The 24387-nt window shown below is 38.2% G+C and overlaps 2 protein-coding genes across 2 annotated transcripts; one reads left to right on the top strand and one right to left on the bottom strand.

Moving 5' to 3' along the window:
* Positions 1 to 2488: 2488 nt before the first annotated feature.
* LOC122640126 (pentatricopeptide repeat-containing protein At4g18975, chloroplastic) lies at positions 2489 to 8626 on the bottom strand. The gene is made up of 7 exons (XM_043833262.1): positions 8532 to 8626; positions 8326 to 8445; positions 8126 to 8202; positions 7825 to 7921; positions 7492 to 7635; positions 6711 to 6923; positions 2489 to 3154 (listed from the first exon to the last, which is right to left on the bottom strand). The coding sequence occupies exons 1-7, from the start codon at positions 8589 to 8591 to the stop codon at positions 2963 to 2965; spliced, it is 903 nt and encodes a 300-aa protein (XP_043689197.1). The 5' UTR covers positions 8592 to 8626; the 3' UTR covers positions 2489 to 2962.
* A 6067-nt stretch (positions 8627 to 14693) lies between these two features.
* LOC122640127 (DAG protein, chloroplastic-like) lies at positions 14694 to 19335 on the top strand. Its single transcript, XM_043833263.1, has 5 exons — positions 14694 to 15171; positions 16729 to 16826; positions 18695 to 18760; positions 18891 to 19067; positions 19120 to 19335. Exons 1-4 carry the CDS (start codon positions 14780 to 14782, stop codon positions 19064 to 19066), a joined length of 732 nt encoding a protein of 243 aa, XP_043689198.1. The 5' UTR covers positions 14694 to 14779; the 3' UTR covers position 19067; positions 19120 to 19335.
* The last annotated feature ends 5052 nt before the right edge of the window (positions 19336 to 24387 follow it).

The following is a 24387-nucleotide window of genomic DNA, read 5'->3' as shown; positions in this document are numbered from 1 at the left end:
GAAATATGGGCATGGGTTTCCCACATTACTGTCCTGGGGGTTGGATCTTCCATGTCATACTAATCACAGCGTAAGAAACGATTTAGTTCAGAAGAGTATCCACATGCATGGTGTGTGACGAGAGAGAGAGAGAGAGAGTGTCAGTATAGAGCCCACAACTCATTATGTGAGAAGGTGTGAAAAGGAATCCACACTTAACCGGGTTGTACACCTTTTCTCATAACATATTTTACATTGATAAAGAGAAACATGCAAAGGTAAAACCAAGAAAATTGAATGCGACCTCTAATATTATTCGTGCCATGAAATCACCAGAACTTTCAGATATCTTTGATTAAGTCACTCAAAATCTAAAATGCTACAATGAGTGGCAGTAATTGACAGAACATTAGTAGAGCAAATATTGAACACACCAAAAATAAAGAGAGAGAGAGGGGGAACAATTAAATTGGTAGGATGAAGATTGCTTGACTAAGATTTCATATACCCACGATGAAAGGGAATTCCTCGACAGTGAGTCATCACTAATGAAATAGACATCATTACGAGGGAAGTGGTACTTTCGACTTCGTCTAGTAAAGAGACAGAGTATTTATGACCATCAGATTATAGATGTTTCATTGACCCATGGTCTAGGAAAACATTCTCCTAATCAATTTGCATTAACTTTTCAAAAGAGCGTATGTAATGCACGAGATTCCTACCGCTGCAAGACCCCTATAATATAAGTTAACTTTTACTTTGCTTTAACTTTTAATTAATAATATTTTCCAAGTAGATTTAGCTTTTATTTTTCCATAGAATTTAGATGGGCCAGGCCGAACCGGGCCGGGCTTTGCCATTATTAAATTTTGAATGGACCCGGCCTGCGGCCTAGCAGTCTCTCGCCTAGTGTCTTCCAAATTTCATATTCTGCTTCACGGCCGGCCCACGAACATCCCCAACTTATCCATAATCGCAATGGAAAAATACACTACTCAGGTGGATTGATATCTTTGTTAAGTTTGCACAATTGATAAGAGGCACCACCGCAGACTATATCTATCTCTAACTTTTTGGATAATTGCTAATGATTTAATAAATTGTAAATTATTAAAATTGAACAAGTACAATTTTTGGGGTTAAAAATAAAATGGAGAAAGAGTTCCGCCACCGAATTCATTCACAGTGACATGACGCTATGATTGGATTCCTGGAATAGTGAATGTTGTCAATTCCCCATCCTTCGTTTACAAGTTCTGAATTATCCTTTCTCAATCCAATACTCCAATTGAAGGGTCAATACTGTGGATTAAGAGGTTCTCTCTTCACCATGTATGAACGGAAACTCAATCCAAGTAAGACCAAGGTAAGTTTTTTATTGGAAAGCTGCCAAGGAAGGAAAGTACTTGGCTAGATTTTCTTGCAGGGAATTGAAGTAACAATCTTTTTTCAATCATAGCTAACATAACTGAACTTTTTCCCCTGGGTGCAGAGAAGAGAGATCCAAGGAATACATTGACAATAGATTCTCAGAAATTTTGCCAGATCATAATGAAAAGAGTCTATACTTCCTAGAAATAGAAAAAAATTTATCAAAAAAAAAAAAAAAATACAATAGAAAATTTCCATCCACTACTTCGATTGTCACAACCTTTAAATCATAAAAGAAACAACAAACATTGCTCTGACTGCAATATGACATCACAGCTGTTCTGTTACTTAACCACATTATGCATACTTGAGGCAGGAAGAGTAGGGAGGTGATGCATAAACAAGTCATCCTATATGTGAGTTACTAAATGGCAACATTGATTTTTCAGGAATAAGTACTTAGACTTCAGAGAGTTATTTCCACTGACATTTATGAGTGCCAGACTCCCCCCTTGGAAATCTTAAAATTACCCAAGAGAGAGAACAATGGTGCGATACTGCGATGTCTCAAATTTCCAAAATTTGATGAACTGAGAAAAACATGGCAAGGTAATTTTTCATTAGTGCTTAACATCAAACTAAGTTCATGATTTTAGAGAAGAAATAAACATACCTAGCAGTCAACTACTCATACATAAATATTACTTGGGGCTGTCTTGTGATTTCATGCTGTTGTCTGGATTCACAGATTGGTCATCTCCAATTCGAAACACAGTTCTTACATAACAAGAGAGCCCATGGCCAGCATTGATGCTGTTATCAACCATTATAAAGCCGCATATTAAAGACCAAGGGGGCATGGGTCAGGCCTCGGATTAAATTTGTAGCCAGCTATCTAAATGAGTCAGTGACAGTAAGAAGACTGAATTCATGATCAATTTATAAAGAAACTAAATGGTAATTAATAAGATTTATCATAAGCTTACAGTGCTGGTGTAACAGTGTCCGAGTACCTGACCCAATTTAAGTTGGGTAAGGCTGAGTTGAGTATAGTATCGTAAGCTTCCAAGTCAAGATTGCCAATTCTTATACCTGCAATGAAAGTTGTCAGTTCACAAAACAAGTATTTTGACCATACATATTTAAACAATTATGTTATCCAAGAAACAATTTATGATGAATTACGAGAGTGAAATACAAGATTTCATAAAATACAAAAGCATTTTCTGTTACAATGATCCTATCTGCCATTGGGTATAACCAAATCCTGTTTTTTATACACATTTTCACACCATACATTATGAAAAAATCAGATGGAAAAGACTGTCTACCACTGGACATGGAAACAAGGATACAGTTTCCACCATCAATCCACAAAGGGATTCACAGGTAGTATTCAAGGCATGTCATTTCCGCAAGAGTAACTTCTAGTTGATTAGACCTCAGACTCCGACAGCTATAATATACTTTCTTTTCTTCCCTTCAGTCTTCACACTTTGGAATGTCAAATACAGAATTGGGATATGAGGGTCCAAGTCCATAGGCCAAACGCTGCTACAAGCACCATCAATATATCCATACTTCATTTATTTCATTGGTTTCACCAGAACTATCCATCCCACACATCTGTCCTTACTCTAACCCTTTCACCATTGAAATGCATATATTTCCATTTTAACTGGTATTTCTTGACCATCAACCTCTTCTTGTCTTCTTGACCTAACTTCTGGAATGCACGTGCCACTCTCCTTACAGTGTCTTCATCAGGTTTCACCCCCACTTCTTCCATGTCAGCAAAGACCTGTGTTTTTACAGGACAAAAAAAGGAAGCAGTGAACGATATTTACTACATGCCTTAAGAGCATCAAAGCAGTTAATCTAAGCATACCTAAACATAAAGAAAAACAAAACATAAGTATAAATAACTATATTGACTACCAGAGGCACAGCTTTCACGGATTGAAGAAGACCTTTCTCATGGACAAGATGGGAAATACTTCAGTTTTTGCTTTCTTTTGTCCTTCTAGTTGGAAAGACTCCAACAGAGGAGAGCAACAACCACTGTTATCAGGATTCATATCCTCAATCCCTGTAGGCTATAAGACGCTCATCATAACGTGTGATTTGTTCAACAATTACTGGTGGATATGAATCGGCAGATTTGCACATGCGAAAACTCTCTGTATTATGAGATGCCAAGGCCTTGATATCCAAGTTAAATACTCATTCCAATGGAGGTCTCAATTGGCTAGAAACATGGTGGACTCTTGGATAAAAATGGGTATTAAGGAAATATTTACTGTACATGTAAATCTCTGTTCATGCTTTTTCATCTGATTTTCTTTTAGGTCTTCTCTTTTTCTCCAGTTGATTCCTTCCCCTCTTAGGAGGCAGCTTTTGTACAATTAGGAAGGAGGATCTGGGAACAGCCAAGGGATTAAGAGAATCAAAGAGTTATGGTTGAACTGGGGAAGAAGTCAGGGTTCTAGGGCTGATCAATAAGTAAATTGAAAGGGTTTAGAGTTTCCAGATTGAGAACACCATATGCTTGGTCAAGGCTTAGGATAACAAGAATTCATATTGAGGGGCAAGAGTTTGATCGTGGGTTGAAGAGGGACTGTTTGGTGGTGGATTTATAGGGTGCCAATCAGGTAGGGATTGATTTCTTTGGGGATCTTGGAGGTTTCCTTGGTGATTTTCAAAGGCAAATGGAAAGGTGTGAATTTTAAAGGCAAAATGATGTAGCTGGTAAGGCTTTAGATGATGGGATTTGTGATTATACATTCATACTTCAGTTTCAATGAATTTGACTTGTGACTGTCGAGGTAGCAGTAATCAGTCCCAAGGTTTTTCTTTGTTTTTATTGTAGTTTTTAATAAGTAGTCCAAAGATGCTTGTGAGGGAAATTTCAGAACTCACAATATCAAAATGTAGGTCCTTACTAAATTGTTAAGAATATTAATGCTAGTGTTCATTTCCCCATCTATTCATTCCCCCCTTTTTTTGTTTAGACCCCAGTTTTCCATACTTTGTTTTGTTTGGAACTTTGGATCCATGTAGCCGACCCCATTAAGTTGGGATAAGGCTGAGTCTGTTGTTGTTGTTGTAGTAATGTAAATGTTCATTTCCTCAGCTTAACAAAGGATATTGGTACTGGAAATACTTTAAATGTGACGAATCTAGATACTTGATATGGTGATCATGCAGAAGCAGATGAGAACAAGTAGTTTGTCTTCCTATTCTGCCCAAACTGGTAGAAGAACTAGATTCTGAGGCTGATGATCAAAGTTGTTCCTATACCATATAGTTAATATCATATTTGTCAAGGCGTCGCCTAGGCATCCTGGCAGATTTTTAGGGGGCCTAGGCGACTGCTGCCTTAGTGGTATTGAACGCCTTAGTGCTATCGACCTAGATTTGGCCGTTATTATGCCAAATACCATTTAAGTCATTATTCATAAATAAGCAAATACCCCCCTATTTGAATTCAATAAAAATAGTTAAATTTTAAATTCCAAAAGGATAAAAAATCAACTCCCCTGTTGAAGAACAAAAACTGGATTTTTAGCGGTAGGTGAAATTTTCAACTTTCTAATGTTGGAGTTTTGCTCAAATCTAAAAAATCAATAAATCTTAATATGGTAAAACATTGCTAAAAACCAAAAGTGCGGTAACAAATTCATTTGTTTTGATATATAAAAAAATATGTTCATTTAGAGCGATTTTGACAGCATTCGTGCACATCAAATAAGGTTTGACCGAACATAACGCCTTCAATATAAATCAGATTTAAGCAATATTGGATTAGTTGGAAAGCTGGTTTTGTGTTCTACCTAATACAATAAGTCTCATGTAAAAATAAGATCATTTGACCAGTCAAACTTCTCAAAGAACAAAAACATTTCTCTAAATTGAGAGCAATTTAATTACTTATAAATAAGATCATATTTTCTAAGAACAATATAAACCAAATGTGAGACTAGGTATACCAGGACAATGACCAATTCCAAGAATAGTATAAACCATATGTATGTTTTGATTGTTTTAAACTTCCAATAGCTTGCTTCTTTAGTTCTGTTGTCTTCTAGTTCTATGTTGATTTTTGATGACTTGATGTGGCCTAATATTCATTTTTTATGACTTGATGTGACTTAATGTTGCTTTTTGATGACTTGATGTGGCTTAATGTTGATTTTTGATGACTTGATGTGGTTTAATGTTGATTTTTTATGATATAAGGTATATATTGTAGCATACTAAATAATGTTAGAAAAGAAGGGAAATAAAATATAACACTTGGGCGCCTTGGTCGCCTAGGCGGGCGCCTTGTCGCCTAAGCGCTTAGGCACCCCCCTCCACTGCCTTGACAACTATGATAGTTATTGTCAGATATTTTTTCTTTTTTCAAATTGAAGAAGCTGAACAGTACATAATTACAGAACCTAATTTCCAATGACTTAATCCAGATCTCTAGAATTTTTTTTATAAGCAATAAATATAAATGATAGACATTTAGTCATTTTCCAGAGAAAAAAGCTTCTAAGATAGTGAGAATTGATAGAGATCAGAGTGCCAACAGGGGTTGAAAATCCAAACCCAAAAAGGCCAACCAGATATAAATTCCAAGGGGGTGATATTGATTGTCTGTGAGGTCCATCGTCCACTTCCACTTAGGGTCTTTCTATTTCTATTCCCTAGAGTTTTCATCCAATTAAGAGTCTAACACAGGCTCTTGATTAAAGTAAGTAGGATCATTTAATTAAAGTTTTATCGCATCAGAAAAAATGGTTGAATGGCTATTCTCTTCCCATATGAATGTCGAATTCATTTTTTTAGAAGGCTGAATTTTAAGTTGAGAAAATATTACTCATGTCTAGGGTATTTTCAGATCTTGAAGTTAGATTCTTCTTCTTACCGTTATTTGTAGGTTCCTTCAGACCTTTTGCTAGATTTTGAGAGGGTTTCATAGCTGGATACTTGATGCAAAATCTCTCTCATTTGGGTTTCTCTATTTCTGATTCTTTCCGCTATTTTTCTGTTGTGAGTTGGTACATTTTAACTCCTCATTAGGTATATCAAATTTTTGTTCATATATGGTTTGCCATGAAGTCCCAAATTCTTGTATGTTTTAAATCTGTTTCTCGAACTAGGACTACCTGTTGATTTCTGCAGTTATACTCACCATTAATCCTACCTTCTCTAAATATGTATATGCATTGCATCAACAAATGAAAGATTCGATCTTGAACACCTTTGGTTAATAAAAAAGGCAACATTCAAAAAAGATTGCAACACAAATGCCTTAACAGTAGACAGACCAGATATAAAATGTTAGGAATAGTATACATATGAGGCACCTCTATTATCTTCTCCATCATGTGATGATGATCATACAAAGAGATCATCCGAGAAAACAACCGCTTTGAGACAGAGCGTGTATGAATATGCAAAATCATGTTCCATAGAGACTCAGCCTCATCTATCCTTCCATCCATATCAAATGCCAACAGCAGCGTGTCATATGTTCCCATTGTCAGTCCTTGACCTCTGGCCAACATCCACTTGGAAACCTGGGATAGACTGGAATTAGTATCCCGAACAATCCCTTTAAGCATCAAACTATGTGCATAAATGCATCAAATGTCTACATCTAAAATTCTGAGGCTAAACTCAGGACCTAGCCAGCAGATATTAAACTTAGTTATCAGTAACGAACTATAATGAAACAAGTAATTGGCATCAACACTCAATTCATTTCTTCTTCAACATAATCTAATCTGGTGGGATATCCCACCAAACTGCATGTGTTATCGTCTTTTACTTTTGTTTGCTAATTCCAAGCAATTAGCAAACACAATGACTATCATTTAGCATAACAGATTTCTTAAATAAAAGTGCAAGTATATTATGAAATACCAGCCATAGTAAAAAATATTTGAAAAGAAAGATGAGTTTTAATTGATACACTGTGAGCAAGACTGTCAGAAAACTTCAAAAAAAATTGAGTTTTGACTAATTTTTACTGTCGATCCACTCATCTATACACATTTGCAATTTAATAACAGAGAGTTAACTGTTCCATACATTATTTTAGAATAAAAGATAACGCTACCCAATAAAGTTTGCAGAACTGTATACTTGAATTATGCGCAACCATTGGTTCCTCTTCCGTAAGATTCCTAGAGCTTTACTTGCTGCAATCAATGGGAATTCTGCCTCCCAAGCTGTCCATTTATCTAATGCTCCATACACAGCTTCTTTCTCATTGGGAAGTCCTGACACCTACAAATTCAAGGTTCAGAAACAGCGGGAACACTTGAGGAAACTTTTCCCTTCGTGGGTTAAAAGAATTGCTTAAGCAAATCCAAACTTTCATACGGAGCCACAATGTTGACTTTGCCTTCCACAAAAATGATCACTACTTAAAAGTGTCATTGTGAGAACACTGGTTTATGGTATAAAAAAACTTACAATTCGTACGAGATTGACAGCCTTTTGCCCTGACCCGGCTGATTCTCTTTTGATCCACAAGTGATGCTCCTTTTTTCCTGATTTCTTGTTCAATCTCCTGAAATCAATGTTCGACGGTCCAAGTGAAGGAATAAGTTAATAGCAACAAAGTAGTGGAAAAATAAAGCCCAGAAAAAAAGAAAGAAATGATGTATGAAACACAGACGAGAAAACAAGATTTAATGTCTGGCATAAAGCTTAACTCATTTTAAGATATTTTAGCATGCCAGCCGTAGAACAAGAAAGGGGAAAACGAAATTACTTGTCAACAGGGAGGGACTTCGGTTCTCGTTGCTGAAATTGATCATTTGAACAATAGGCATGACGAACACTCGTAACCTACATCATGTATTAACGAAGCAATTAACTGGAAGAGAAACCTTACAAGATTGCCAGTACAGGAAAACAACTACAAAATAGCACAGAAACAATTTACGGAAGGGTCGTAATTCGCGAGCGAACTTTAATTACATTGGCTCCGAACACACACAACCCTTTAGGTTTCTGCAAGAGAGGACCTCGGAAATTCAGAAACCACGACCCTGCTTCGGTCGTCTTTATCCGGCGATAAATGGCAGAAGCCTGGAGCGTAGACTTCCATCAACAATCTGCAAATCAAATGGAAAGAAGAAAATATGCCAAAGACCACACAAAGAAGATTGGCTAACCTGCAAAAGTTCCGAAGAGGGAAACGAATACTGAACTGGATTTCCAGTGCACCAAACCATGCTCCTCTGCTTGGGTTTCCTCCGACCGGCAATGTGAGGAGGACTCAGGAGTCAGGACTCGGGACTCACAGTAGCAGGGATTGAAAATCCAGAATCGAGATCCGGATCATTGTTTTTGTTCTCGGAAATTGGATCGGGGTTGGTCTAGGCCCATACCGATCCGAACGCCCTAAATTGGACCGGATCAGAGGGATTTGCTTAGGGGTGCAATAGGGTCGGGTTGGGCTGGGCTTTATAAAACCCTAGCCCAACCCTGAGTATCCTTAGCTGGGCCCAGGCCCGACCCGACCCTGACTCAGGGCTTGAAAAATCCAACCCTAACCCGCCCTCAGGGTCGGGTCGGGCTGACCCTGATTTGCCCTGATCATGGGGAGGGGGAAGGGAGATGCATGGGCTGGACTGGGCCGGGGAGAAAATTATCAATTTTACTTAAAATAACACTATAATAAAATATTTATATTACTTATTATCTTCATATATAATAGGGTAAATTACACATCGCCCCCTGATTTTCAAACGAAACTCAAATCACCTCGTAGTTTTTAAAAAAACTCAAATCACCCCCTCTACAGTAACGGTGTTAGTCTGTTGTTAGTTATTGGTATGAAATTACTATTTTACCCTTGTACTAAAACATTATAATTAAATTTACAATACTACCCTTCAAAATCTATGTTTGGATGTCAAGGGAAGTTTAGGGATTTAAATTTATTTAACTGGTTGACATCATCACTTAACATAATAAAACTAACGGTAGGGACTAATTTGTCATATTGGGGTCTAAATCAGGGGGATGATCTGAGTTTCGTTTGAAAACCAGGGGTGAAGTGTAATTTATCCTATATAATATATTATATAACAAAACATGAGTGACATTTAAAGTTTATAATATATATACTATATCAATATATATTTTATAGTATAACTTAAAACAGGATCAGGCAGGGCCGGGCCAGGCTCAACCTGAGGCCTCAACCTTGACCCTACCCGACCCGACCCTGACTCAGGGTTAGAAATTTCAAGCCCTGACCCACCCTCAGGGCCCAGATATCTCAGCACAGGACCTGTTCGGGCTTAGGACGGGCCAGGACCGATCAGGACGGGTTCAGGCCGACAAGGCCAAACTTGCACCCCTATATTTGCCCCTACTTTTTAATAAAAGTCACTTTTATTACATTTTTAGCCCTAGGTCTATCAGTGGGTCGATAACTCGGTATTAGATCAACCAAGAATCGAGATCACCGTCGGCTGATACCGATCAATCTGAGCGCTTTTGCCGATCCAAGACCAATACTTTGAACCATGATTCAGGTTGGTCCCTGTCGATACCAATTTGATCCAAATTGGCCTTAGAGTTGGTATATTCTAGGTATATAAGGTTTTTCCATGCAAAATCAGCTTGAGCTAACCAGATAGGATAGAACCGGGATTTCACTCAAGGATCCCAGTTCTATCCTTAAATCTAGGGTGGTATATTTGTTGGTTTGGTCCAGTTTTGATCGAACTGAATCGGTTTTAATGTGTGAATATGAGAATCAGAAACCATACCAACAAGGGAAAGGTTCAGTCTCTGTCTGCTTTGGATTCGATTTATTTCAGTTTCCTCTTATCGGGATTGATCCGGTTTGGGTAACCGGGAAAAACATGTTTTTATTTGTGTTCGGGTTGGTATCAGTTTTATATCGACTTGCAACTTTGCATTCAGTTGTTGTCCAGCTCATCATATTCGGTGCAATTCTGATGAGGTTTGATTTTCAACCAATTCTATAATACCCCAATCCAAAACCAAACCAATAAGAATTTGCTTCGATTCAGTTTGAATTTCTTTTGTCAGTTCGGACTAGCTAAGGTTTGATACCCCTACTTAAAAGTTAAAACCCTAAGGAGTAAGGACTCAGGAGTACAGATAGGGAGATTAGCTGACTAAGGGTGTTAGTAGGCAGGTTTAAGATACTAAGCTCTTTTTTAGCCCACTTAGTGCCAGTGGACGCTAAAGTTTAGTATCTGGCTTAACCATTGTTTTGATTTCAAGTTTCAGTGAGGCTTCAGCTATCACCACCTTCTCCATCCATGGTGAGGAGAGAATCTCTTCGTTCATTTCATCTGACTTTCTGATTTAAGGTTGCGTTTGGTATGCATTTCGGGTCAATTTCGCATTCGTGGACGATAAAAATAACTATTTTTAAAATCCGAGAATGTGAAATCAACCCAGAATTCTTTCCAAGAATGCATACCAAACATAGCCTTGATTGGATTGGGAAAGATTTTTCGGATCATGTATAATAAGGGGTAGGAGCTAATACTCTCTTCACCTTGCATGAAGGAAAACTTAGGCAGTGTTTGGTATGCATTCTAAGTCGCATTCTCGGATGATAAAAATAGTTGTTTTTATCGTCCGAGAATGCGAAATCAACTTAGAATGCATATCAAACACATCATTAATCTTTTTATTAATTGCAAGTCTTGTGTTTTGCCCAAATCCAAACTCTCCTTACTCCTTCCCCCTCCCACTACCCCAAAAAAAAAAAGTTAGAGAAAGGGTAAATGAATGGGGGAAATCTACCAAGCTTTTAAAAGCCAGCTTGAGGTAAGAAAATGAGACCAACCAATTTTATTAGTTCGGAATCTTTGCTGCCTCCACCTTTTGTAATTATTAGCTAACATGATTGTATAATTGTTGCGTCAGGAAATCTCCAATAGGTCCTTCGGGTGCCGCAACCTACAAAAGGATGTCAAGGACAAGGGAGAATAGGTGTGGTTACGGCCTAGGACTCTTTGATGCCTAAGTTAAATCTCTCTTAGCACCAGATGAATTACTGGCATTCCAGATGAATAATGGGTTAGAATACCTGAGTATTTATGGTTGAGCATGACAGTGTGGAGAGTCTCAGTTGGTGATAAGCATTCTTCGTGGAAGGGTCTATCACGTAGTAGGGTGTCTCTTTATGCGACATAAAGTCCAGCTAGGGAAGAGGTTCCCTACTAAGTAGATATGCGTGTTCCTCAGGTATTGGATAAGATCCTTGAGGGTTGAGTACAGATAAGGTCCATCTCTTTGGGATAAGATCCCTCTATGTGAGGTGTTGGCCGGGCCTGGGTCATCCTTCTCTTTATGTCAGGCCATGTGGCAAATCGGGATTGACTCGTGTATTCTTGGTTTATCAATAATCTAGTTAAATTTTTTTATCATTATTTAGATGTTAATTTTAGATTTGATTTTTATTTACTTTTCAAACCTAAAGGATTTTTTTTTTGGTAGAAAAACCTAAAGAATTTAGATGTAAAGTAAAATGAAATTGAAAATGACCAATATACGCTAGTAAGATGGTTTGAAGATTGGACGAAGTTGGGGCATGGTGACAAAAAGTTCAACAGTGCCTTGTCTTTTTCTTGATGTGGTTTATCTGGAAGGCCAAAAATGATTTCATTTTGGAAAGTAAGGAGTGGTCTCCTACTGAGGTGATTAGAGCTGCTACACATGCCCAAGTGGAATTCCTAGCTTCAAAGATTGTCACAGAGCCTACCGGTGGAGCCCCTGCTCAGGACAGACCTCTTCCTCCTAAGTCAGTCCCCTGTCCCAGATCCCATTTCAGAATAAATATTGATGCTTCGATGAAGGAAAACACAACTAAGTGTGGACTGGGAGTTCTGATCCGAAGTAGTGATGGCCAAGTCTAGCTTGCTAAATCTGATTTGGGTTTTTACGCCGAGATTGGAGAAAGTGAGGCTATGGCGATTAGATGTGGTCTTTTGGAAGTTATAGCTCATGGGTTTGACAACGTAGTGGTGGAGTCTGATTGCAGCCAGGTTGTGTGCTTCATAAAAAAAAATGGGCACGTACTCCAATGCCCCCCTAAACCTACAACCGCTGATATCGGACATCAAATTCCTTGCTTCTAAGCTTCTCTCTGTTTCCTTTCATTATGTTCCTAGGGATTCAAATGGCATTACCGATATCTTAGCTAGTAGCTAGGAAGGCCATGTCGTTGGCATGTCCGACAGTTTGACCTCTTTTCACTCCATGGTTGATTGAGTTTTGTATTCCATCATCCTTTCATGCGCTTTTCTCGCGCCTTTGAATAGAATCCTTTCTACCAAAAAAAAAAAAAGTAAAATGAAATTTAATAATTAAATATAAAAAAATTTGGAATTAGTAAGGTACTCATGTGAAAACACTTGGATTTTTTTATTCTTCTAAATTTAGAATTTTCACTTCTCCCTTTCCTTTAGTTCCCTTTGCCCTTTGCAACCAAAAGAACATTTGGATTTTAACTTTTTTGAGTCAGGCTTTTAACAAAAGTTTTGGAATTGCAATCTTGGAATACAATTGAAAAACCAATAACAAAAATGTCAGGTTCCATTCTTCAACAATCTTGTATGGACGCCAATATCAATTGCTGCCAATATCAATTGCTGCCAATATTGATACCAATACAGATCGACCTTATTGTATAAATCATGTAAAAAAGGGAATTTATAATTAAATCCGCCAACCAAACAATACCTCTCACAGTCCCACACTCCCACTCACATGCATACAACACTACTTGTGTATAAGTCTTTTTTTTTTGGGTAAGCAAACGACTATTCATTAAATTGTGTGAAACACACGAACTTAGAGTTACTAGATTGCTGAATCCACAGAGTGGATAAGAGCCAAACTATCCTACATGCTGCAGACAGGGCCTTCCGAACCAGAAAGTAAGCAAGGCTATTACAAATCTTTGGAAATATGGGTGAAGGAACACTCCAAAAACATAGACGACATGTAGAGGATATCATTTACAATTGAGAGGATTGAGAGAGGCCATCTTCCCTGGTTTGCAAGATGAATGGTCTCAGCTGGATTCCAAGATTTTCCTTTAAATATTAGATCATTCCGAGCCCTCCAAATGTGCCATGCTATAAAACTGCAGTGGTTCATGTACCAACGTTTTTCTTTTTTGCCATGGATTGATAAAGCTTCTCATCCTAGGATCCATTTTTTGATAGAAAGGTTCCCATCCCTTGGAGCAGAAAAAGCTAACTGGGCTGCCAAACCACACGACTTTTGCGAAACTACAATCCAACAGAATATGTTCTATATCCTCCACTGGAGCTCCACACCTTTGGCATTGTGGATTAAGTTGGATTCTTCGCTGCATTAAAATTTGTCCAGTCGCCAGACCCCCCAGAGTTGCTTTCCACATGAAATGTTTAATCCTGGGTAGAGTATAACAAGATCAGATATTCTTTCATAGACTGGGAGACTCCAAAGGCCTATTATCACTCTGGAATGTAGAAGCTCTTTGAGAGTGTTCATTGTGCTCCAAATCACACAACAAATGGTAAGCCATCTTAACACTAAATTGCCCAGTCTTTGAGACTCCCCATTTCCTCAGATCTTCCTTTGGAAATAGGTATAGTGGAATCATCAATATAGCCCTTTGATACTTAACATGGAAGGTGGACTCAATTAAACTGATATTCCACTACATGTGTATTAGTTAGAGAGTATTTGAATGATACCTCTACAGGTGTATTTAAAACTTGAATGACACCTCTATAGATGTATTTAAAAGTTGACATATTTTTTAATTGCCCCGTGTCTTATTCTTAAAAATTCTTTAATTTAAATTAAGGGTATAAAAATGTTTTCAATTAATTAATTTGAAATTTATATTATTATCAAAATGTGTCATTATCATATATATTTTTCATGTATACATATGATATGACAAGATTCACTTTCACTAAGAAAAATTAAATGATACATTGAAAGGGTTAAAAAGTAAAATTACAAATTAATCGACACTTTAGAGGGGTTCCTAACAAGTTATCTCTTCTTTTTACCAAAAAAAAAAAACCTTTTTGGAATTGGGAACTTTATATATATTTTGTATAGAGAGGGACCGCATCAGGGAAGGGATAAGGTGGGTGAGCATGGGCATTAAACGCACCACGGCTCACCAACTGAGTTAGGCAGTTGATGGTAAAAAAAACAAGTTATCTCTTCTTGCTGGTAGAACCCTACAACTTGTATCGTTTGTCTTTTAGAGTGTATGTTCAAATCTACGGCTACATAAGCCCTAAACCGCTAGATTTCCGCTCCCGAAAATATAACCTTATCTTCTCTGCAACTCTCCCTCTCTCTCTCTCTCTCTGTCAGTCACACTAGCTCTCCGTGCTATTGCTTCTCGCCTTGTGTAATGGCAACACTCAATGCATCTCTACTCCCCAAAAATTTAATCTCATCGTCATTTATATATGCAGAATCAAGCATGAGGTCTTCTGCTCCAATCTATGCCTCCATTTCTCGGGTTCCTCTCGTTTCTCCCTTTCGTTTAAATTCCTTATCTTACGTCTCAAGTCGTCCTTCCTCCAACTCCTCTGCCTCCTGGACACCCATTCGAGCGGCTGTCGATAGAGATTATACTTCAAGGAGGAGTAGTGGCAGCAACGAGCCTAGGGAGACTATTTTGCTACCCGGTTGTGATTACAATCACTGGCTCATAGTAATGGAATTTCCCAAGGATCCCGCACCCACGAGAGAACAGATGATTGAAACTTATCTTAATACTCTCGCTACTGTATTGGGAAGGTCAGCTAGTTCTTTCTTTCCCTGTTTTCTCTACTCCATCTCCCCGCGCCCCCCCCCCCCCACCCCTAAAAAAAAAAACCTTTCTCAGGTTCTTGAGCTCTAATGCTATGTTCATTCATTTTTTTTATTTTTATGAATAGGAAATATATTAAGGAACAAAACAGAGGACTACAAAACGTACAAAAAGGCTATCCAAGGGAGGGACCAAACAAGAGAAACAAAACAATTAACTAATGGATGGAACATAAAAAACGGGGTGGGATAGAAACAAAATAGAAAGGAGGATGCATCAAAACCAGGGGAAGGGGGCAAACAACTAACGAAGGATGGTACATCAAGAATCACAAGGATGTGGAGAAATAAGAGGAAGGTCCCTTAAAGTGTCCGAGCTTGAAGATCGAATGGGAGAAGTCTATTTTTTTTTATCTCAAAAGTGATGGCTTCTCAGATTTGCTCAATTGCAGTGGAGAGGTCCATCTTTTGTTGTTCTGTACCCACTAAATATGATGAATCACAGCACCAAATACAAGTTTACCAACATAATCACAATTAGATTTACCTCAAGTTTTTCAAGATGCACCTCCATTCTCAAGGGAAGGATGGTTCTATAATGAGGCCAACATTTTCTAAGGACACTTTGCCAAACAGAACTAGAGAGAGAGAGAGAGCAAGAAATGAAGAGGTGCTCCACATTTTCAGGAGAGTTTCACCATAGACAATAAATTTCTCTTGAGAAGCTATTCTTGGGTAGGGAGAGATAAGGTCAAAGCAGGCCACACTTTAAAACTATGCCGTGGAATATTGGATCTAACTAGACAATCTTATGCCAAGGAACTCTTTCAGATCTAGTTCTAATAAGATTCCAAGCAGAGGTAGAGGTGAATTTCTTAGAAGAATTTGGAATCCATTGAACTAAATCACCACTGGCACTAGGTCTCCTAATAGAATTAGAGAGAATAGACCAGACCTCAAATGGATTGCTGGAGTTATTAGGTCCAAGGCACCAAGTACCACCTCTGATAGTGGAGGAGACCTTAGTTATGTTCATTCATGATTGAATTTATAAGAGGGTTTTCGCAGTTGGTCTTGATAACCACAGGGTTTTAGATAGTTATATGATTGCCGTTTATGATCTTTAGTTTTCGGAAAGATCGGGTTATATTTGCAACTCTTAAATCTTAATAACTAAGGGACCTTAATATTTAATTGATAGTTTCAAGAATTTGAGAACATTTTTTCTTTGTTCTTTCCATTCGGCTGCAGTAACAAATACAGTTTATCCAGAAATTATGGTTATCCCTTTAATGTTTAAGCACAATTTTTCAATCAATCTTCTTTATAAATCAGCAGCTCGGGCGATGTGGAAGTTTGTAAATTTTATTCCAAAAACAGAAAAGGAAAAAAAAAGGACTTGCGAGGGTATTTGATTAATTGTTTGCACTGCTTCTTGTGGAGGGTGAAAATGGAAGCTTTACAAGACTTCTTTGAGTGATTACGAATTCTCTGTTGTTTTTCATGGGTGACTGGGTGGATGGTCTCACTATTTCTATGCTGCAGCATGGAAGAAGCAAAGAAGAATATGTATGCCTTTAGTACCACCACCTACACTGGATTCCAATGCACTGTAGATGAAGAAACATCTGAGAAGTTCAAGGGTAAGCTGATTCTTTTGGTTTTAAATTAATATCTAGTGATGAATCACTTCATTTTGGTTTTACATAACTTCTGAACTTAATGTTCATAAAGGAATTTATTGCTGCAATGTTTGTAATAATTAGGAATAAGTTTATTTCACGAAGTTGCATTTGGAAGAATAATTTCATTTTGGTTTTACATAACTTCTAATTTTAATGTTCATAAAGTGGACTTATTGCTGCAATGTTTGTAATAATTAGGAATATGTTTATTTCACGAAGTTGCATTTGGAAGAATCATTTCATTTTGGTTATACATAACTTCTAAATTTAATGTTCATAAAGTGAACTTATTGCTGCAATGTTTGTAATAATTGGGAATAAATTTTTTTCACGAAGTTGGAACTTTGGTGCAACGGTAAGGTTGCTTCATTGTGACCAAGTGGTCACAGAATCGAGTCTCTGGAAACAGTCTCTCCATGAAGCGGGGGTAAGGCTGCGTACATTGTGACCCTCTCCAGACCCCACAGTGGTGGGAGCCCTGTCACTGGATACACCCTTTTTAAGTTTATTTCACGAAGTTACATTTGGAAACTACTTAGCCCCAGCATTCAGACACAGACCCCCCCTCTGAAATAACCACCCCGTACCCCTACAAAATGAAAAACCCCCTGGTTGTTGCCTTTGCACGTGCTCCCATTGGCCCCCGCACTGATTAGGGGCCACATGATCAGGCAGCATTCTTCTTCCCATCATTTTATATGGCTTTGACAGTATAGGGGTGTTTACACCCTAAAATTACAAGGCTGACCGATGGAGACAGACCTATCACACCTAGGGGTGAAAAAGATCGGTCACAGAGGTAGGACTTTTTAACCGGTCAATGAAGTTGATCCTTGTGCAAGGTAGTAACATGAGGACATGGGAGCGGTTATAGCCGTGAAAGTGCCAACGGTTAAGAACCACTATCACAGTGGAAACCGTCGTGACCCCTAAACGGTTCTACAACCGTTAAGAGAGGTTGCAGTTGGGGAGCACGTACTAAGGGTTTTCCTTCACAAGTATAAAAGTCCTAATTTCAGAAGAAGAAGGGATCTCTCGATCAACAAACAAACCTGTAACTTAGTTATCTTTTTATTTCTGCACTTACATTTTCCTTAGTTTAAATCTCTTCTCCCCCAGATCCTAGTGATCATTCTCTCTCTCTTCCCTCTATCAAGTTCTTCTGTAATTCTCTGTAATAGTTGTAGTTCCTTTGAATGCACTTTACCAGGAATCATTAGAGGATCTCGATTTCTTGTTCCCACTATCATCTTTTGTGATTTTCCCTTTTTTTCCTACACTTATTGCAATTTGTTCTTTATCTCAAAAGTCCTTGGAGCAATCGAGGCAGGAGGGTAATCCACATAGCCTGATAGATGTCAGAAGTTGCAAACTTCTCTTACATTGAGTCTTGAAGACTCTGGCACGCCCGCGCTCTTCACTATCACTGTTTACTAAGGTAGACCGACTCTACGGTTCACCAATTGTTTGAGTGATCCAGAAAAATTACCAAACAAGGGGCTTCAAGGCTGATCTTCTAAAGAGTCAATAAGTCATCACTGGATTGTTGAATAATTTTGAAATTGATCTCACTGAATGAAGGTTTTTTTTTTTTAATTATATTCCTGTGATGGCATCAACTGAATCCATTAGCAGACGATTTTATTCATTTAAGGGCTATGCAACTTCAAGATGGGTTATCTCATTTTGCATGCTTTCATATTGCATTTTTAATTATTGATTTCATTCTGAAATTCCTTTACTGCATTTGCTATGTCCATTTCTATTGACTCATTCCTCCCCCCTTCCCTTCTTTTTTAATTTTGGTCTCTCTTTTCCTTTTGTAGGATTGCCTGGAGTCCTTTGGGTGTTGCCAGATTCTTACATAGATGTGAAGAATAAGGACTATGGAGGTTGGTGTTTTAGTCCTTTATATATACAAATATGTAACTTTGTTCTGCAAGTCTATTACCATGTATACTGATGGCACCTAATCTTTCTATTCTCCCTCCCCAAAATCGTTTATTTCTTGCCTTCTTTCAGGCGACAAATATATTAATGGAGAGATAATTCCCTGCAAATACCCCACCTATCAACCAAAGCAACGTGGTGGATCGAAATATGAGAGCAGAAGGTATGAAAGACGGAGGGCTGGTCCTCCCCCTGAGCGAACAAGACCCAGACAAGAGGCAACCCAGCCAGAGTCGGCTTCTGAATGAGGTACAAGAGTGAGCTGTTTCTTTTCCAAGGATTAAAGCTTCAGCGTTTGCAGATGACTGATGTTTTGCTTACAAACTTTCATGTCTACTAATTTGTGCTAGAGAGGATGTCATGCATATAGTTAACCAGAGTTTACAGGATGCTGTTTAATTTTTAATCATGTTTGATTGCTTGCTTATTTGTACATCTTGAAAGCTTCAGTTAAATGTGATCCAAAGAAAGAAATCTAATATTTTGGGAAATTATAATGTATGGGGGATGTTTGTAAGACTGGTTCTGACCTGGGAAATTCATGTTTTTTTGTGTAATATTTTTCTCTTATTCCTTCCATTATCTTTTTAGGTGGCATTGACAAAATTATTATATATAGCTTATCGAGGCAGTAAACTAGGTATTTATTGTTGTGCTGGGTAAGCTGGTTCCATTTTTTCTGTCTTCCTCGTGTGTTTCTATTTTTTTTTTTTTTTCCGGTGTGAAAGACTCCAATCCAATCGACTCAAAAGATCAGATACAAAAGGGATAAGTTCAAAGGGAAGAGAACCATCCCAGAACCTATGACGAAGGAGGAAGAGTGTCCATTTGGCTACATTATGAGCTCGGCTGGGGAATTTTGTAGTCCTAGTTATGTAGCTGATATTTCAAAAAGAAAGGGAGTATATAAAAAACTGAATATCATGCCAACATTACCACTCCACCCTTTGATCCTCCAAAGTAAAGTTTGGCATTTTTATGTGGGGCAATGCAAGCAGGGGTAGCGGTGGCTACTGATTTCAACAATATCCCGCGACTTACTAGAGATGATGTATTCTGCTTCCATCCTTGCATCCTCGGCAATGCTCTTTTCCTTAATTACAAGTTTGCCTCTTAGGTCTGGAAGTGCTCAAAGCTTATGGTAGAATGCACTTCATATTTCTTCTCCTTTCTTCCTCCGATAACTCAGATTCCCAATTTTACAAGGGAACGACTGCAAGTGGTGGGGAAAGATTATTTCAACTTCTTCAGTTTCGTTTTGTTCATACAATTTTTGAAATCTGCAGAAAACACTTGAGTTGTTGGAGATGTGCCAAGGCTGTTCACTCATCATCTGCAATTTCACCCTTCACTTGTGTTCATCCAGAGTACTCAAGTTGTCTCAAACTCTTAAGCTTACAAAGGCGACAAGCATCTGTAGTGACTGGAGTCACTAGCTTTAGACCAACTGTTCAGCATCTATTTGCAGTCTTCAAGATTAACAGAGAAACAAAGCATACAGTTATTTAAGTGAACTGGGAGCTCATCATAGCTTTGTTGTGGGGAAGTCCTTCCTGTTTTATCAGCTCCATCATCTCTGATTCCGATGTGAATAAATTTGCACAACATTGTTGGAAAACCAGGTTTTGTGGCCTGATTTGTCCTCTTCAAAACCTAGTGAGTTTTAAAATCCAACTGAAATGCTTTGTCAGGGACGGAGTGCAGGGTTGGGAGTTGGGACGTTTGTCTCCCTTCTTCCCTTGACGATCTGACATTCTGACCCTTACACTTTTCTTGGCCGCTTTTGTGCGTGTTCTTTTATCATCAATGTACATGTTTTTTGTCTGAAATTCACTATTTTCTTCCATGTTTGCAATCGTTGATTATGTTTGCAAATAAGATTGCATGATTATGGCTTGTGTAATTTTATGATGCCAACACTTTTCATCGATCAGATGGTGGTTGTTTGGATCTGGAAGAGTGCTAAATAGGACCTAAATTAGGATTTAATTCCTTTTCGTGTGGATTTAATTTGACACAGAGACAATTGGAAAATTCACTATTGTTATGGTCTTGTTCTGCCCATTCAGATGACCGACGTTCAACTCCGGCAGTCGGAGACGGAGAAGATGACAGTTTTTTTAACTGTCAAGATGATCTCAATGTTGCACCACGTGTTTCTCATAATGCCTATCCACGTATGGGTTCTCAACCGCTGCCTTATCATGTTGCATGTTGGTAACAGCAAATTTGTACACGAACTGATGATCTGGCAGCATCAACCATAGTGCAAACTGAAGACATTCAATTTTTATCTTCGTACTTTGTTGCTTGTAATTTTAACTTTGGTCCAAGGGAGATTAACATCATGGCTGATTCCCATGTGTTCTTCTACTTCCATGAGTTTTACATGTTGACTGAAAAAAATGTTTTTCTACCAAAACAAAAATGTGAATAGATTTGGAAGACAACAATCCTCCTATTGTCCCTGATTGCCAGTGGGAGACCTCCATATTTCTTCACAATCTTCTTCCCCAGTTCTTCCCTCTGAGAGTTCACTGGGTTTTCCTTTGAAATCTGGCTCCTCTCCAGCAAGCCCGGCACCCAGGGGTGCCCATTGAGCATCCAACGGCTAGGCTGCTGGGGGCGCGTTGGGATGCATGCCGGGCCCCGTGCAAGTACACATCCCCATTTGCACACAGCAGCCCTGCCGTTGGATGCTTCATTGGGCAATCCCTGGGCGGGGGTGTCTCTAGAGAAGAGCCCAATCCTTTCCCTTTGTTGCTGAAAATGCAACTTTACATAACAAAACCAACTATTGTTTTCATTTTGATCTTGAGCCAATGAATTTGTGATTCTATAAATGTTAATGCAAACACCAAGAAACATGAAGATACAAAATGGATTCACACAAGGATGGCATAGAGATCTAACGTGGTTCACACATCAATTAGATGTGTTGCGTCCACCGGCGATGTTGAAAATGATTCATTATGTGATGAAAGAAAAGAAATATATAACACGAAAATGTCCAAATCTCTCATGTCTCTCTTGCTTACACAAGAAGGCAATAAAACAAGGTAATACTCCTCCAAGTCGGGTCAGTCGATCAGGTCGTGCCCTCCGTTGCCATTATAGACCACACAAAAAATTCTCCTTCAAATCGCCACAAAAAAATGTCGGAACAAAATATTAAATCATCGAAACACATACAAGAATTCTAGACACACATAATCAATACTCCACACACAGTCTACTACAATCAAGTATGTTTTATTTGAGTGTACGATGTTGGATTGTGTGCAGCAACTCTCCATCACCTCTGGTCTTCTTGTTTGAGTTGTGTGTGAGCATGTTCCTCATGATAGCTGTCTCGCATGCGATCTGTAATACACAATCCCAGATTCTCTTCCACAAAGCGATCCACAACTAGTTTATCATGGAAGATTTTCTGGGCAATGGTTGTTTTTTCTAAACATCCCATCTTCATGATCTCTTCTCTGTGTAAACTAGGAAGATTCCACCATTTAATCCTTTTTGTCTCTTCACTCAACCCTACTCTGTGTTTATGGAGGGGCAGGTGTTTTCTTTTTCTTTTTCTTCCCCCTTTTTAATGATAACGGGAGTAATAGTTATATTCATCATACATGGTACCTAAACAATTTTATAACACTTATTAAGGCACTTGTGCACATAGTAGTACAAGTTACTCAATATTATCAAATGTTAAAGTAAAGAAATATATTGAAATACAATAGTATTTCTGGAATTAAAATAATGATAAGATATCTCTAAACAAGTTAGTAGGTATTAGAGTTTGACAAATTTGTATTATGAAATTAAGTTGAATCCCTAGAGTTGTACATTAGTAAAAATTTATCTTGTTTGTAATTAAATAATGAAAACCTTTCTAAATATACTTTATTAAGTAACCAGTTATTACTTATTAGTGCTTCAATGGAGATGCATTATGGACAGATGCTTTTATTCCCTAGCTAGCAATGTTTAAACTTTATGTGGTCTAAGATGCTTAAAAAAAAAAAGAATTATACTCAAGTTCAAGTTGTGCTAATTTGTCAACAATTCAACATCAAGTTGCAACACTTTTCTTTTTCTTTAAAAAAAAAAAAAAAAACCATCTAGGCATTTAGTGATTAAAAGAAAAAAGAGTTGGAAACTTAACATTTAACAATTGAAATAAATGGGAGAGGGTTCTCTGTGCAAGTAGGATACTATACACCCTCTGACCTTATTTTCATTCATTTTTTCTTTTGCTTAAAAAAAAAAAAAAAAAAAAAAAACTAATATAATAACACTTGTGAGTAGGTGTAGTGTTTTCACGAAATAAATATATGAGCAAGGGCTTTCCCCACACTGCTAGTGTAGGGGGTATCTACCACGCCACACCAATCGGCACAGGGGAATCGATTTTGTCAATAGGGGACCTATAAGTTTAGGGAGGAGAGAGAGTGTTAATTATGTGAGAAGATGTGGGAAAGAATTCCTACACTATCGACATGGAGATATTTTTATCATAAATTATATAAGGACGCATTCTTTGTGTGGGACACAGAAGCCATGCCGCACGCGCCAGCCAATGAGAGTTTGCGTGGCAGCACAATGGGCGGTGGAATTTCAACCATACATGGGGGGCATGGTGGTCATTCTGTCACCCACTATGTGTGGACAGGACCCTGCGTCCCACACAGGGAACTTTTTCCCTTTATGAAAAAAAGAATGATACAAGGAAAATAATTAACTTAGGCCACCTAAGAAACCCACAAATATAAACAAAGACAGCATCTCAGCAAAGCAGAACAACAATTCATAAAGAAAGCCAAACTAATGGGACACAAGAGGGGAAGGGGAAGAATTGCATTAGATATGGGGTATCTCTGCAAGGGGAGAGGAGGGTGAAGGCATTCTGCGGAACATCAAAAGAGATGGGAAGTCCAAATCTAATGAAATGTGTGAGAAGAGGTAGTGAAAGCCTAATAGCATGTACTTCCTTTTCCCAAATCTCAGTGATCACTACCAAAAACCCTTTTAAAACGGGGCCTATATTAAAGACATTATTATGATCCAAGGGCTTTTTTTTTTTTTTTTTGGGTGCAAATGCATTATGGGGTCATACAAGGGACCCACTGAAGGGCCAAGAGGGGCCACAGAATGTAATTCAATATCAATGACATTTACAATATCAAAATAGAAGTAATTGACAAAAGTATAAATAAATATAAAATGAGACAACACTTCACAAGTACTATGTAAAATTTTCGTATATTTTATAAGGGAGAATGTTCTTTGTGCCGCAGCGTAGGTTGCGCCCAGGCCCCAGGCAGATGGGCAGCCTGTGCAGGGGCCAGGATGATCATTGCGCCCACCCCCACGTGTCTGGGCATAGCCTGCGCTGTGGCACAGAGAACAACGCCCCATTTTCAAAGGGAAAAGGTCCTCTGAGCTGCTGGGGCAGGTTGGTAGTACCTATGTGTTTATATATTTCCTCCTCACATGAAATGATGCCATTACCCTCCCCTTGTTACTGTTGGCATGAAATGAGAACTAAGAACACGGCTTTACACCATGATTT

Source organism: Telopea speciosissima, chromosome 9 (assembly GCF_018873765.1).
Source record: "Telopea speciosissima isolate NSW1024214 ecotype Mountain lineage chromosome 9, Tspe_v1, whole genome shotgun sequence".
Classification (NCBI taxonomy): domain Eukaryota; kingdom Viridiplantae; phylum Streptophyta; class Magnoliopsida; order Proteales; family Proteaceae; genus Telopea; species Telopea speciosissima.
This window is presented reverse-complemented; position numbering and strand designations above follow the sequence as displayed.

What these genes read in the sequence shown, in the direction of transcription:
- LOC122640126 (XM_043833262.1), bottom strand. Translation starts at nt 8,591, where the DNA reads ATGGTTTGGTGCACTGGAAATCCAGTTCAGTATTCGTTTCCCTCTTCG. An exon ending in CTGTCAATCTCGTACGAATT is followed by an intron (nt 7,636 to 7,824) that starts GTAAGTTTTTTT and finishes TTGAATTTGTAG; the next exon opens with GTGTCAGGACTTCCCAATGA. An exon ending in TGATGGAGAAGATAATAGAG is followed by an intron (nt 3,155 to 6,710) that starts GTGCCTCATATG and finishes GTAAAAACACAG; the next exon opens with GTCTTTGCTGACATGGAAGA.
- LOC122640127 (XM_043833263.1), top strand. Translation starts at nt 14,780, where the DNA reads ATGGCAACACTCAATGCATCTCTACTCCCCAAAAATTTAATCTCATCG. An exon ending in CTCGCTACTGTATTGGGAAG is followed by an intron (nt 15,172 to 16,728) that starts GTCAGCTAGTTC and finishes TCTATGCTGCAG; the next exon opens with CATGGAAGAAGCAAAGAAGA. An exon ending in AACATCTGAGAAGTTCAAGG is followed by an intron (nt 16,827 to 18,694) that starts GTAAGCTGATTC and finishes TTCCTTTTGTAG; the next exon opens with GATTGCCTGGAGTCCTTTGG.